At 35.8% G+C, this 13577-nt stretch overlaps 1 protein-coding gene across 1 annotated transcript; it reads left to right on the top strand.

Moving 5' to 3' along the window:
• The first annotated feature begins 2893 nt into the window (after positions 1 to 2893).
• Positions 2894 to 12967, top strand: LOC131952880 (V-type proton ATPase subunit S1). Its single transcript, XM_059315794.1, has 9 exons — positions 2894 to 3156; positions 8919 to 9045; positions 9779 to 9856; positions 9998 to 10217; positions 10456 to 10547; positions 10765 to 10991; positions 11205 to 11261; positions 11448 to 11694; positions 12286 to 12967. The coding sequence occupies exons 1-9, from the start codon at positions 3065 to 3067 to the stop codon at positions 12496 to 12498; spliced, it is 1353 nt and encodes a 450-aa protein (XP_059171777.1). The 5' UTR covers positions 2894 to 3064; the 3' UTR covers positions 12499 to 12967.
• Positions 12968 to 13577: the final 610 nt, after the last annotated feature.

The raw sequence follows: 13577 nt of genomic DNA, 5'->3' as shown, positions 1-13577 counted from the left end.
GCGTCTCCCAAAAGAGAATTATATATATAGATGTCCACATAGACCCGACGCCGCTCAACCGTTTACACGCGTCCACAAAAGTCAACTATTTTTACCAGCTCTAATCCCGCCCAGTGTGTTAACTTGCCTCACAAAAATCCTTTAATTATTTTTAAAATTGAAAAGTTTCTAAAGAAAAAGGGTTACTGGTGTGTAGACGATATATAGATTAGTACATTGGACTAATGCAGAAAAAACTTAGCAATAATTAGCAATAATTTCTAATTTTAATTTAAATACCAAAGTAAGTGACATTAAAGGCGTGGGACGCTTGGGTCAACTTGCTCATGTGAATTCCTTATCCACCTTTAGTGGCGTTATACCCAAATATCAAACGTGGAAGAAGTCCACAGGCCATCGAGCTTTAACATACGAAATTTGAAAAAAAAAGTTAATTATTTAGGTATCATGGTTCTTAACCTTAATCCTCATCACTCCCTGTGGAGTATGGGGCAACAACAAATCTCCGCCATTCCACTCTGTCTTGGGCGAGCCACTTTAGTTCATGCCAGGTCTTGTCAGTAGCCTGCACTTCTTCTTCCATCTATCTCCTCCATGTTCCCAGTGGTCTTCCTCTCTTTCGCTTTCCAGGCGGAGTCCACTTCAGCGCCATGTTGGGGAGTCTTCTTTTGCTCATGCGTAGGACATGGCCCAGCCATCTCCATCTCCTCATTCGAACTTCTGAAACAATGTCGTTTAATCCTGTCCTTCGCCACATTTCCTTGTTCGGGACTTTGTCGTCCCACTTTATTCTGAGGATGCGTTGGAGGGATCTTCTTTCAAATCCTCTGAGTCGGCGCTCTCCTTTCTTGTTTAGTTTCCATGACTCTGCAGCATAGAGGAGTACAGAACGTACATTAGACTTAGACTTGTAGATTCTTATTTTAGTTCTCTGCTGCAGTGTGAGTCTGTTGAAAGCTTGTGCTGCCACTGCTATTCTGGTGGCCATTTCTTTATCCATGCTGCCATTTGCTGATATATAGCTGCCGAGGTACTTAAAGTCTTCGACCTCTTCTAGTTCTGCTCCATTCGCAAAGGTCTTGAGAGCACTTTTGGTTTTTATTTTCATTATCTTGGTTTTTCCGGAGTTTATCTTTAGCCCAACGCTTTTAGCAATTTGCTCTATTTTTGTGGTTTTTGCTTGGATGTCTTTATAGGCATGTGAGAGTAAAGCCAAGTCATCAGCAAAGTCACAGTCCTCTAGGTCAGGGGTCGGCAACCTTTTGAAGCGGAATAGCCAAAAGTTACTATTTTCAAAATTTCCCTGGTTTTAAAGAGCCGCACTAACATTTTTTTTTTCAAATATTTTTTTTATTAAGATTATTAGTATTTGTTCAAGGAGCTGGAGAGCCGCATCTTGATATCAAAAGAGCCGCATGCGGCTCGCGAGCCGCAGGTTGCCGTCCCCTGCTCTAGGTGGCTGGTAAGTTCCCAAACAATTCCTCTTGGCTTATCCTCAGCGGCTCTTATCATAATCCAGTCTATTACCACCAAAAAGATGACAGGTGAGATGACAGTCCTGTCTGACTCCTGTTTTTACCTTGAACCATTCACTTTGCTGATTTTCATGTCGCTCACAGCATTGGTTGTCATGGTACATGTCCTTAAGTATGTTTATGACTTTTCCTGGAAAGCCATGATATAGCTCTTGTATCTTCCATAATGATGGATGTTGGATGCTATCAAATGCTTTCGCAAGACAAATATTTGGTCATTACACGACCTGTCGGCCCTGAAGCCAGCTTGTTCTTCACGAAGGATCCCATCAATTCCTTTCCTCATTCTTTGTAATAAGACTCTGCAGAAGATTTTCCTGGTACTGACAAAAGATTAATGCCTCTCCAGTTCTCACAAACATTAAGGTCGCCCTTTTTTGGTAATTTGATAATGATTCCCCGTTTCCAAGAGTCTGGGACTTTTTCTTCATTCAATACTTTATTCTGCACCTATTTTTTGGGTCTGCCTTTTTAGCATCTCCTCAGTGATAGGTACCAGGGTAGGCTATTCTAAATAAAGGGATGCAATCACGCGCAAATATTGTCTGAAATCTGGATTATTGGCAAGGGGAAAGAAGTATTTCTATCAATTGCAGAACATTGGCCATATCCTTGCTCCATGTATTGCCCAGATAACACTGTTATTAACAATATTGTTTTTATGTGTATCTAAATGAAGCTCGCTTATTATTTTCTCTTGATTTTTGAGCAGAAAAAGAAATCGATTCTGCGATTCTATCGATTTCGGAAATGTCATAGTGATGGTGGTACAACTGTTACAATTTCAGTTGTGAAATGTACATCACACAATTTAACATTGGGATCCACTGATTTTGTGGAATTCAATGTTTGGAAATAGTGTTTGCTCAACATTTCTAGTAATTTCTAATATTTTATATAGTTTTTTTAAGGTGCGAGTTTTCCAGCATTAACTCCACACAGCCCTGGGTGTTCTGTATGGAAACCTTGAGTGAAAGTTGATCATCCTCAGCAAACATGAGGCGAAACACACTTCGACGACCAACCAGATGTCAGGTTCGCCCTTGAAAGTCACCGGTTACACTACCGCAGGGCATCGGGTGCCACACTTTGTTCAGTTTGGTCATCAGCTGTAGTAGATCGTCTGCTTTGATTAGTGGGATACATCCTAAATCCCGAGCAGGGCGAGAAGTTTTGAAATGAATGAAGAATGAAATTTTAAAAATTTGTGTTTATATGAGAAGAGTAATGAAAAGTTAGAGTATAGATCTATATTTATATACTTGAGAGATGTAGGCTAGATCTATCTATAGTTTAAAAAAAAATTATTTTACGGTATGTAGAGATCTAGGGCCTAGGGCGACACCTAGCTTACATAAATAAATAACAAGTCACAAGATTTCCGGTATTGTGATGTTGAATGGTGCTGAAGGTTAATCACAAGACCTGTTGGAGTTTACTAGATTCTAGATTAGATATCTACACTAGATTTTCTTCACATTGAAAAAGACTTCTTTAAATTTGTTTTAGAAAATCTAGCTATTCTGAAAATGTTGCATTACGCCTTTGCCATCGTCATTTTATGTAATGTGGCAAGCAGCACAGCATCGACAGTTCCAGCTTTGTTGTGGTCGTCAGAAAAGTGAGTTAATTTTTTTTCAAAACTCTATAGAATCTTATCTAGATCCAGGTTATAAATTATTGATCTAATAATTAGGTCTATAGACCCTCAATTTAAAATTAGACCCATTATAAATTTTATTAGGCCCAATGCCCAATCAATAGATCTAAATTCGGTAATCAATCGTAGCGATGTTTACAACAGATGCAACCTTGCTCATTTACTATAGCAGCCATCTATACTAGCGAGGCTCACTAAATCTTAATTTTAATTTTTTATTTTTTTAACCAATACCAATAAAAGCTAGAGATATTTTTCTAACTAACTAGGCACTACATTTGATGATTTTAGCTCATTATGAACTAAAATACATGATTTTAATTATTGGTGCCATACAGCTTAGCTGTGAAAGATTTTTCCATGACAACCAGTCTGAGATCTGATTCCTAAAGTTGACCTGAAAACTACCTAGGAGGTTCGTAAGGATCATGTGTGGGGAGGGGGAAGTGGAGGTATGCTGCAATAAAACGAAATCGAAAGGATACTCGTAACTTGGTTATGTAATCTATTTACTATATTTTTAGCAAACGCCAAATGAATGAACCAAAAATAATCACGTATAAATGTTTAAAAATATATAGATCTAAACTTTTTAAAGGTATTCATTTTCACGTTTTATTCAGTCTTGATTAATCAGTGTAAATAGGAATGTTTAATTAGGACAATTATGCATAATAATACATAGATTGAGTTAACGGCGGAATCTAACCCTCCTCCCTTATCCAGCATGGAAGCTTTGTCTAGGCTGAGTTTTAAATATTAAAAAAAAGTATATAGGCATAATAAAATATCTGTTTTTATTTTTAAAACTGTCGTTGCATTAAATTTCATCACATGTGAGCGAGAAATGTATTCCAAACATCGCCACTCATAGGCTGTGCGTAGTGACGGCTCGCTCGCGTTGTTTTGTCAACGAGAGAAACATCGCCCGTCCGAAGCTAGATCCAGGTGGAGTTTTAATACTTAAATTTGTATCTAGAGCTGGTGTGTAGATCTAGATAGATCTATTTAAAGATTGTTAGGCTACGCCTATCACATTAACGTTGATCACTTGTGAGTGAAAAATTATGCAAATTCGTCACGAGCCCGCTTGCGTTCTTTCGTCACGCGAGCGTGTGCGCGAGTCCCTGTGTACTGTGTCAACTCGATCTAGATCTAAGAATGCAAACTTTTGTTTATGCAGGCTGTCCTCTAATATGATTATTATAATTTATTAGCCTAGCCCTTCTGGATCTAAATCATAATAATCAATTATATAAAAATGAAAGCAAATGAAAATAATATTAACTATAATTCGATCTAGTAGTAATTAGTAATAATAAAATCAAGTAAATAATTTAGCACCTAGACTTTTTCGAGATCGCGTTTCACCACGAGATCACAGGTTTACGGGCTTTTACAGAAATACCAACTAATTCCTATCTTCCCGTGTTCAGATCGAAATACTTAATTAATTTGTCCAGCAATGTAAAAATCAAAATTGGAAAATATTCACTTAACGCTCGTCAACACAAACGTAGTAAAGAGTCGATAGAGCCACCTAGGCGAACGTCTGCCGCCCAATAGCGGTCACGTGGGTTATGGAATTTTTACTTCTGGTGGTGACCGTTTTGGAGAATTTTTTAAAAAATTAGCGCATGTAATATTCGATTTATTTTTACACAGACTGTTAAATCTAATATTGATGTACTTTCGGTTTCCGATCTACATCGTAGTTGCTAATATTTAAAAAGATCTACGAATGTTTGTCGGCACCACTTTTTGAGCTTCGGTCTTCATTATCCAAAGCAATTTATAGCGTTTCTCTGGCATATTTAGCACTGCCAACTATAGTTTGTTTACATTATGTGACAAAAACGCAATTTTTCACGAGGTAAACATTTTAAAAACGAATTCCTATAAAGTCACTTGGGCAGACAAGAAAAATGTCCGAAACTAAGCGTCCGGTTTAGGACGCCATGTTGTTGTTACAGAGGCGTAGCGACCCTTCCCGGCGCCCGGGGACAAACTTTTCGATTAGCACCCCCCCTCGAGATTTTGATTTGCACCCCCCCCTCAAACTTTCGATTTGCACCCCCCCCCCTCGAGATTTTGATTTGCACCCCCCTCAAACTTTCAATTTGCACCCCCCTCAACCTTTCAATTTATTTTTCCAACCCATTTTGGCGCCCCCTAAGCTCGGCGCCCGGGGACATGTGTCCCCCCCACCCCCCCCCCCCTCGCTACGCTACTGTGTTGTTAGCAACCAGAGACGCTTTCAAGTTAGTTATCCTTGCTATAATAAGTATGCATCAAATACTCTCACCAATACCAATCTGAAGGGTAGATCGATGTGTTTCGCGGGCTTTTATAGCCTTGTAAGATACCTATCATCACATGGCCAGGTAAAAGATCACTAATGATTCTCAATTAGCCTAATTACGCAGGAAATCAAGGCCAAATTGTGAGCCCATTTGAAATAATATACAACCCTTTTAGCGTCTATTGCGCATACTTCCGTACAGCATCCATCACAATAGCGATGACGTCACAATTAAAAATTACGTGCTTTCAGTGACCTTTTTTGGGCGCCGATTTCTTAAAATGGTTATAAAATAATTACAATATTTTTTCACTAAACGATCAGTCTAATAATAGCCTACCGTACAGTGCCATTTGGACACCTAACAGACCATTATTTAAAGTTTTTAAACAACTCAAACTATACCCATGTTTACGTTTGACCTACATTGTCGGAAGCAAATTTTAATTTTTTTTTCTGGCAAAAATAGCTTTGTCATCTTCAGATAGCTTAAAATACGCAAAAAAAAACGCCATTTTTCGCGTGATAATTATTTTTAATGTTAATGTTAAGGTGGTCTCTCGAACAAAGCTGAAAAATTGCCCAATCGTAGGCCAAGGTGTGGTAGCCATGTTCTGGTTAGCAACCAAGGACGCTTTCGAGTTAGTGAGCCTCGCTAATCTATACTATATACTACTAAAAGTCAAGTTTGTTTACATGTTTGAATATTTATTTTTTTGTTTGTTTGTTTGCCTGATCGGATATCTCGCATGGTTGCACTCATCGTGGAAAGCTGTAAAATAGTATGTAGGTAGAGAATAATTTTTTAATGCAGACAGACTGTTAATCACAAATTTATTTAAAGACGTTAATTAATTTATTGATTTATTCATACGCAGAATAACCCATTTTTTTTTAAAATGTTAAAACCTTGACTAAACTTTGTGGGAATAGTGACGTCACAGGTTTTTGTTTACTCTTTAGTACAATAAAATGGCGGCGTCTATTGAAGAAAATTGTGTTCCCATTCAAAAGTTTAACGCGTTCTAAATCTAATTTTCTGTCGGTCATAACTTTAACAATACGTCCGTTTGCTGTATTTATTACGTCCCAACACTTATATCAATTTTAAACTGTCTTTTTTCATTTAGTTTTTCAATAAATTTCTCTAGATCTAAAGATCAGCTGTCGAAGGAAAGTTATTTATAGATCTAGATCTAGAATCTAGAATCTAGGTCAAATCATAGATTTATTAGTTATAAATACAATCCAAAAAAACGAGACTTAAGCAAACCAGTCGTAGATCTAGAATATAGATAATTCTATCTAGATTTAGATAATAATGAGTTTCTATATACTAAAATATTTTAGACCTTTATTGTTTTGTATAAATCTTTGTTTTGACTAGGCCCCTATGCAAATTTTGAAGTGCTGGAGTCAGGGCCTAGATCTAGATCTATTTGCGTAGCTTAAGATTCATACGCGGCTTCTATACCACTAAGTGTGCAAAATTATAGACGTAAACTCTAGATATAGCTCAGTCGTATATCTAAAATATAGATAATTCTATCTAGATTTAGATAATAATGATTTTCTATATACTAAACTATCCTAGACCTTTATTATTTTATATAAATCTTTGTTTGGAATATGGTAATTTTGAAATGCTCGCTCCGGGCCTATCAGCGTAGCTAATGATTAGATCTAGATCTAGATCTAGCAAGAAAAACTAAACTTAAGACCTAAGCAAGCGAGTCGTAGAATATAGATCTAGATAGAATTATCTAGATCTAGCTAATTTCAGAACTTCTTTATTTTATATAAATCTTTGTTTGGCTAATTTAAGATTAAATTTAATTTGAAAGTTACTACTACTAGCCTAATATCTAGATCTATGCGCGGAGACTCAAAAGTATAGTATAAAAATTCATTTGTGACGTCACGAGTAAATAGCTAAGTTGGTAGCGTAGCCCGCTCTCATGTGGGTGGCACAGGTTCTAGACCAATATGTCAATGATATTTTTTTTTCAATTTTTTTTTTTAGATGTGAATGATAAAGATGTCTATCTGAACTTGCCAGGATACAGGGCAGGTGAAGTAGAGTTCACCTGTTTCTTTGTCCTAAGCATATGAAAGGATAATGTGGTCAGAGACATGCTCGGCTGGAATCGTTTTTTAAACGATAGAAACATGTTGTCTGAGACTTGGCGGGACACTGGGCAGGTGAAGTAGAGTTGAGTAGGTCACATGTGACGTCAGTATATGAAGGGCTAGTCCGAAATCGGTGTTTTCGGTGTTTTTAAAAGATAAGAAACATATTTTTGAATGTGGGGTCTGTTTTTTGTGACGATAAGTGACACTGCAGTAGCGTAGCGAGGAGGGGGGGGGGGAGGGGGCGGGGGGGGGGGGGGGGGGGGGAGGTGGAGGGGGATAAATTGAAAGGTTGAGGGGGGTGCAAATCGAAAGTTTGAATGGGGGGGTGCACATCAAAAGTTTGAGGGGGGGGTGCAAATCGAAATCTTGCGGGGGGGGGGGGGTTCAAATCGAAAAGTTTGTCCCCGGGCGCCGGGAAGGGTCGCTATGCCTCTGAGTGACAGACGTGATGTTTTTTGATGGATGACCCCCGAAACCCACAGTTATCCAACGGATGACGGGTAGTCTAGTCTTGTTTATTTTTTTTTATAGTAAACTTATAGCGCAAGAATCAGGGGAAGCCACTCTAACTTACAGATGGTCGCTTCTTATATAGCAAATCCTGCTCGCAAACACTGCTGTTTAAAGATAATTTCTTGCCTATATTGATATATTTAGCCACTGATTTAGGTTTATTATTCATTTATCTATAATATTTGAAACAAATATATCACAATATACTTCTGTTAAAGCCTTGACAATGAGTTAACTTTTTTGTACATTACTAGCTGCGGGCAATTTTACGTACCTAAAACGATTACCCTAAATTCTTTCTATGTAGTAATGTAGGCCTATACTATAGGCCTAATTCTAATTATTATATTATTTTATTATTCTTTAAGGTAGCATCCTAAACAATTTTTTATTTTTTTTACTTATTTTTATCTCCAATTCCATTTGAAAGTCAACTTAGTCAAGTGATCAAATCTTAACCACTCTTTGTTGTAACTTGTAGTTTTACTTATAAAATAAAGACCAATACCATAATACTAGTAGATCTAGCCTACAAATACTATAGGCCTATGATACAGGCAGGTCAGAGATTCTCGCTCTCTTTCGACTTCCAAAATTAAGACAAAACCAAAGCTGCCAAAGCAAAGCATCAACCTGGCATTACTGTTTTGGTTAGTGGTCATTTCATTCAGCAAACGGACAACAGGTCATGGTGTAATCTGTTTGTCTGAGTTTGGGTCAATCTTGTATGTTTTGATTTATCTGTTTAAAATATCATTGTAAACATTTCCATTAGGTCTACCAGTAACCTGCCGGAAGTCAAAGTGCACGAAGCAGTTAGCAGTGAAGATTTTCACTCTTTGTTCTTGGAGCCTTTTTTGAAGAGTAAAACTGAAAGTGCTGTGGTATTTTTGCAAAGCAAGGTAATTTTTATTAAATAGAGCAAGTATCCACCCCATGTTTTGCTGCTGACGCAACACTTTAGAGGATTTCTCAATGCTTTACCAATCATGTATTTTTAGACGCGGGGCCTTCTTTTCTGCAATTGAGTTATTTAAATGTAAACAAAATAGGCAGTATATTTCTTGGATTATCATTATTGAGGATGTGATTTGTCCACAGACATCCCAGGATGTGCTGTATTAAAGCTTTAAGTGAATGTTAATCACTCTGTAATACACTACTGCAGGAGTGGTGGGTACCCCTGGGTTTAGTTTAATTGAATGTTGTGTGTCACCCTGTCCCTATTATAAAATGCTCTTTAAAATGATGTAGGCACCATAGTGCTCACAGGGGAACACTGGGTACTGCAAGTCACCTGATGGAGGCGCCTGATTCAATTTTGTCCACGATTATAGTAGCCTATTGTACCAATAGTATATGGCACTCTTTAAAACAAACGTAGGTGCCATTTAGGTCACGGAGGAGCCCTGGGTGCCCAGGATCACCCAACTAGCAGGACACGGGAATGGACAGACACAGGCTTACATTTTTATAAACAGATTTTTAAAAAAATGGTTTTTGTGTGATATTATTGAATGCCTTTTAAAATATTAAAGATTATTTAATCTCAGACTTAACATATTTATTATATTTTCCTTATGATTGGTTGCTTTGTAAACATTAAGAAGTTAAATTTGTACTTTTCTGTTTCAGTTGCATGTGGATGATTTCACCAAATATGCTGATGTCTATTCAGTAGAAAGTGATGGAGGATCCTTTAAACACACTAAGGTATGAACATACTTAGTTTTGGCTGTTAATGCAAATGTTTTCGATGTAAATATTGTATTTTACAAATGTTGACAAAAAATTAAATTTAAGTAAGCCACATTATTGAGCAACGCTTTTTTTTTTTTTTTTAAATATTTTCAGAGGCTTATGGAGGATAACTTTTCTCTTGAAGTTCCACATGTATTGGATCCTAATCTTGCTGTTGAAAAGTTAAAGTCATCTTATGAGGGAATTGTGTACACTGCCAGTTGTCTGCAAGATGTTGAAAACCTCAACCTTGATGATCAAAAACCCTTTTTGCTCATTATTCAGCTCAGCCCTATTAACAAAGATGATCAAGAGTCTACCATTAGTCAAAATGGTTAGGTTTTGTAATTATACACCTGTCTCTCTCTCTCTCTCTCTCTCTCTCTCTTATGCAGCTCTGCAACAGTATGTAGTTTCAAGAGTTAGTTGCAGCCTTGTTGCCAGCCAGGTTATAGGAGTTATTTTCAACCCCCCCCCCCCCCCCCCCCCCAAGGAAATAATCAACACTTCCTTATTACATTTTGTACTAAGCTTCTAATACTTCTATGTAATTTATTTTTAAACATTTTCAGATGAATCTATTGGTGCAATAATTGACCACCTAGAGAAGAGAAATATTAAATACTCTGCACTGTTTACTGGTTTGTCTCAAGGAGATGATTTGGTAGGCTTATACATATATTTTTAATGGGTACATTATGTCAACACCTTTTTTTGGATAGTAAAAAGTAAACGGTTTTGTAACAAATATTTTTAATTTATGATAGTGTTCAGACTCTCCATTGATACAGTTACATTAGTAAATATTCATTGTAATTTATAATTATTTTAACATCTAATTACCAATGTCATTTAAATAATAAAACTATTTCTTATTATAGAAAGCTGACGCTGATGTTCATGCCAACAGACATTTGCTGGAAACAGCAGTGCCCTCTGCTAATGGCACTTTCATGAATGCTAGTAATGGTCAAATTTATGTTTATCTACGGGAAGCTTATTTTTGTTTGATGAATTCATCTGATTCCAAAAACTGTGCTCTTAACTTTACCATGCTTCCCACTGAACTAACTGCAGACAAATCGACAAGGGACAACAACACAGCAACGTAAGGTTTTTTGGTTTTTTTTTGTATGTAGATATTATGTAATTGGGTGGTTATTTTAATAACTTTATATCATGGTTAAAGAATATTTTCCATAAGTTACTAATATTTGGTGCACAGGATTTAAACTTGTGCTTAATAAAAAAATAATTTGAAGAATAACTACCCTTTAATATGATTTAGAAAATATGATTGCTTTATAAACATTTGTTGCAGAGTTGTACTCGATTTTCCAAAAGCTGGTGATGGCTCAATGTACAACTTGCAAGTCATGTATGTATTCATTAAAGTGTATTCCTTAAAATAATTTTTACAATTTTTGAAGACAGCTATGCTATTTGAAACATAAGTATAGCAGTCAAAATTTCTGAATTACATTTAGTTCAAACGCGCCAACTGAAATGTCAGTTTGTGATAACTATTTTCTGATTACAGAAAGTAACATTAATTGTCCTGTAGTTTTTCAGTCCAAAATCATCCGGATCGTTGGGTAATTACAAGTGTGGCGCTTAATTTAACATCAGAACATGAAAAAGGTTTCAACTCTTCTTTGGAGAATGCCACATTGAGTTCAGGGACTATGGACTTCACCCTACCATTTCCTTATTCATTCCATTGCACTGACATGGTAATGTACATAGATGCCCTCCATGACAAAAGTGTTGCCGCTTACAAAGGTTCATATGTGGGCCTCAAAGGATTTCAGGTGAGCTTGTTAGTTTACTAGCTACACCTACATGACCTTAGAATTTCGACCAAATTTTTTAATGTTGTCCTGACATGGTATGTCAAATTAAATCTCCAACAGTCACGTATTACGCAAATTATGAAGTGTACATATTTGTGCAACTTGTCACATTAGAGTAAAATGTCAGTAAAACCTTGTAAAAAATGTAATTCTTGAATGCTATTTAATTCATATCAGAAAGAAACACTTTATCTGAAAAATACAGAGTTCTGAAGCCATTTAGAAAATAATAGAATTTAATTTTCCAATATTTTAACCACTAGCTTGAACTCACATTTAAATATTGAAAATGTAAATCAATAATAATAAAGAAAAGAAACTTTGTGCTTAATTAAATTGATGAAAAGGTGTGCCAGAATACAAATAGTGCATTCTTAAAATTCTTTGTTTTTACTTGGAAAAATAATGTCATGTATAAATATTTGACCACCATATCAGAAGGGGGTTATAAAAATTAATAATACTTCTGTTTTTACATCATATTTAATTTTAAATTGTATCTCTCTGTTACACTGCCTACATTAATTTTTTGTTGAAATATTTTCTCAGATGCAACCATTCAATCTTCAAGGAAATTACTTCTTCCATCCACAAGACTGTGTGCCATACTTCACAACCCCCATATGGATGTTCCTGTTTTCATCAGCATTCCTCCTGGCAATCCTCTATTTTGGGGTAATTATGATCCTGAACCTATCCATAATGGATAGGTATGATGACCCCAAAGGCAAGACTATTACAGTAAATCAGGGAGCTGAGTAGAAAGAAGCAGTTGTAATTTGATTGGGCTTTTGGACTGGACAACACAGAGTTAATATGCTCAGAAAACTTGTGAAATAATTAAGTTAGAACTCTTTGTATAAGAAAACAATTTTTGCTACTAGTTATCTGCTTGATGAAAAAGTTAAAGTATTGCCATGTTTATCATTAATTTTTCGAATTTACTGTTTGTTCGCCCAATATGACTGTCCTTATTAATTATAACAAGACTGAGCAAGCATATTTTTATTGACATTAACAAGAGTGTACTCTGTAATTGACATTAATTAAAATAAATATTGGACTATTGTTATAATCAAGATAAAGCTACATTTTAATTTATAATTCCATCTTAATGATTTATTACCATTCCATATTTCAGGAAAGAATTAGTTACTATTTTGATTAAATTTTTGTCTTTTGAATAAAATATATTGAAAGTTTTTGGAAAATAAAATTGCAGCAATTGGAAGTAATTTTTGAGTTCATTTTTCATATCTGCTGTTTTTATCTTAAGCAAGTATTTTTAATAAAACTAGGAGCCCTTTGGAGTGTACGTGTATATTTGTAGTATAATTTTCGAACATTTTGCATAAAAGACTTACCTGGTAGTTGTTTAAAGTATAAATAAACAAATATCACTCTAATATACTTCAACTTCTAAGTATTATTCACAACAGTCTCTAGAGTACTTCATGTGCTCAGGTATGTGCCCGAGAAAGTTACCATGCAATCAGCTTAAAAGTCATTAAGAATAAATGAACTGTATTTAATCCGTTTAATATTTTGAGTTATATTCTGTCAAACTTTTTCCATACATATCAGTGATAGTCAATTTTTGTTGGATTAATAATGGTATGAGGGTCCAACTGACTTGTGACAAGTGAGAGAGGCAGTAAAGGTAGATATTTCTAAAATTGCTTAAATACACTGGAACTAAAGGGAAATTAACACAAGGTGATAAGAAACCTCCATAAGCTGTCTATTGACCAGTAAAAGAATAAGCCTTTTGAATCTCTTAATATTATAGTTGGGTGAAAAACTTATCAATGCTTTTGTAGACCTAACAAATATGACAAGGT

This window comes from Physella acuta, unplaced genomic scaffold, assembly GCF_028476545.2.
Source record: "Physella acuta isolate Inbredline_101_S28 unplaced genomic scaffold, ASM2847654v3 ptg000893l, whole genome shotgun sequence".
Lineage (NCBI taxonomy): Eukaryota > Metazoa > Mollusca > Gastropoda > Physidae > Physella > Physella acuta.
This window is presented reverse-complemented; position numbering and strand designations above follow the sequence as displayed.

Bases quoted from the DNA above. Each gene is read 5' to 3' on its own strand.
- LOC131952880 (XM_059315794.1), top strand. From the start codon at position 3,065: ATGTTGCATTACGCCTTTGCCATCGTCATTTTATGTAATGTGGCAAGC. The intron at 9,046-9,778 runs GTAATTTTTATT...TTTCTGTTTCAG, and splicing joins TGGTATTTTTGCAAAGCAAG to TTGCATGTGGATGATTTCAC. The intron at 10,218-10,455 runs GTTAGGTTTTGT...AAACATTTTCAG, and splicing joins GTCTACCATTAGTCAAAATG to ATGAATCTATTGGTGCAATA.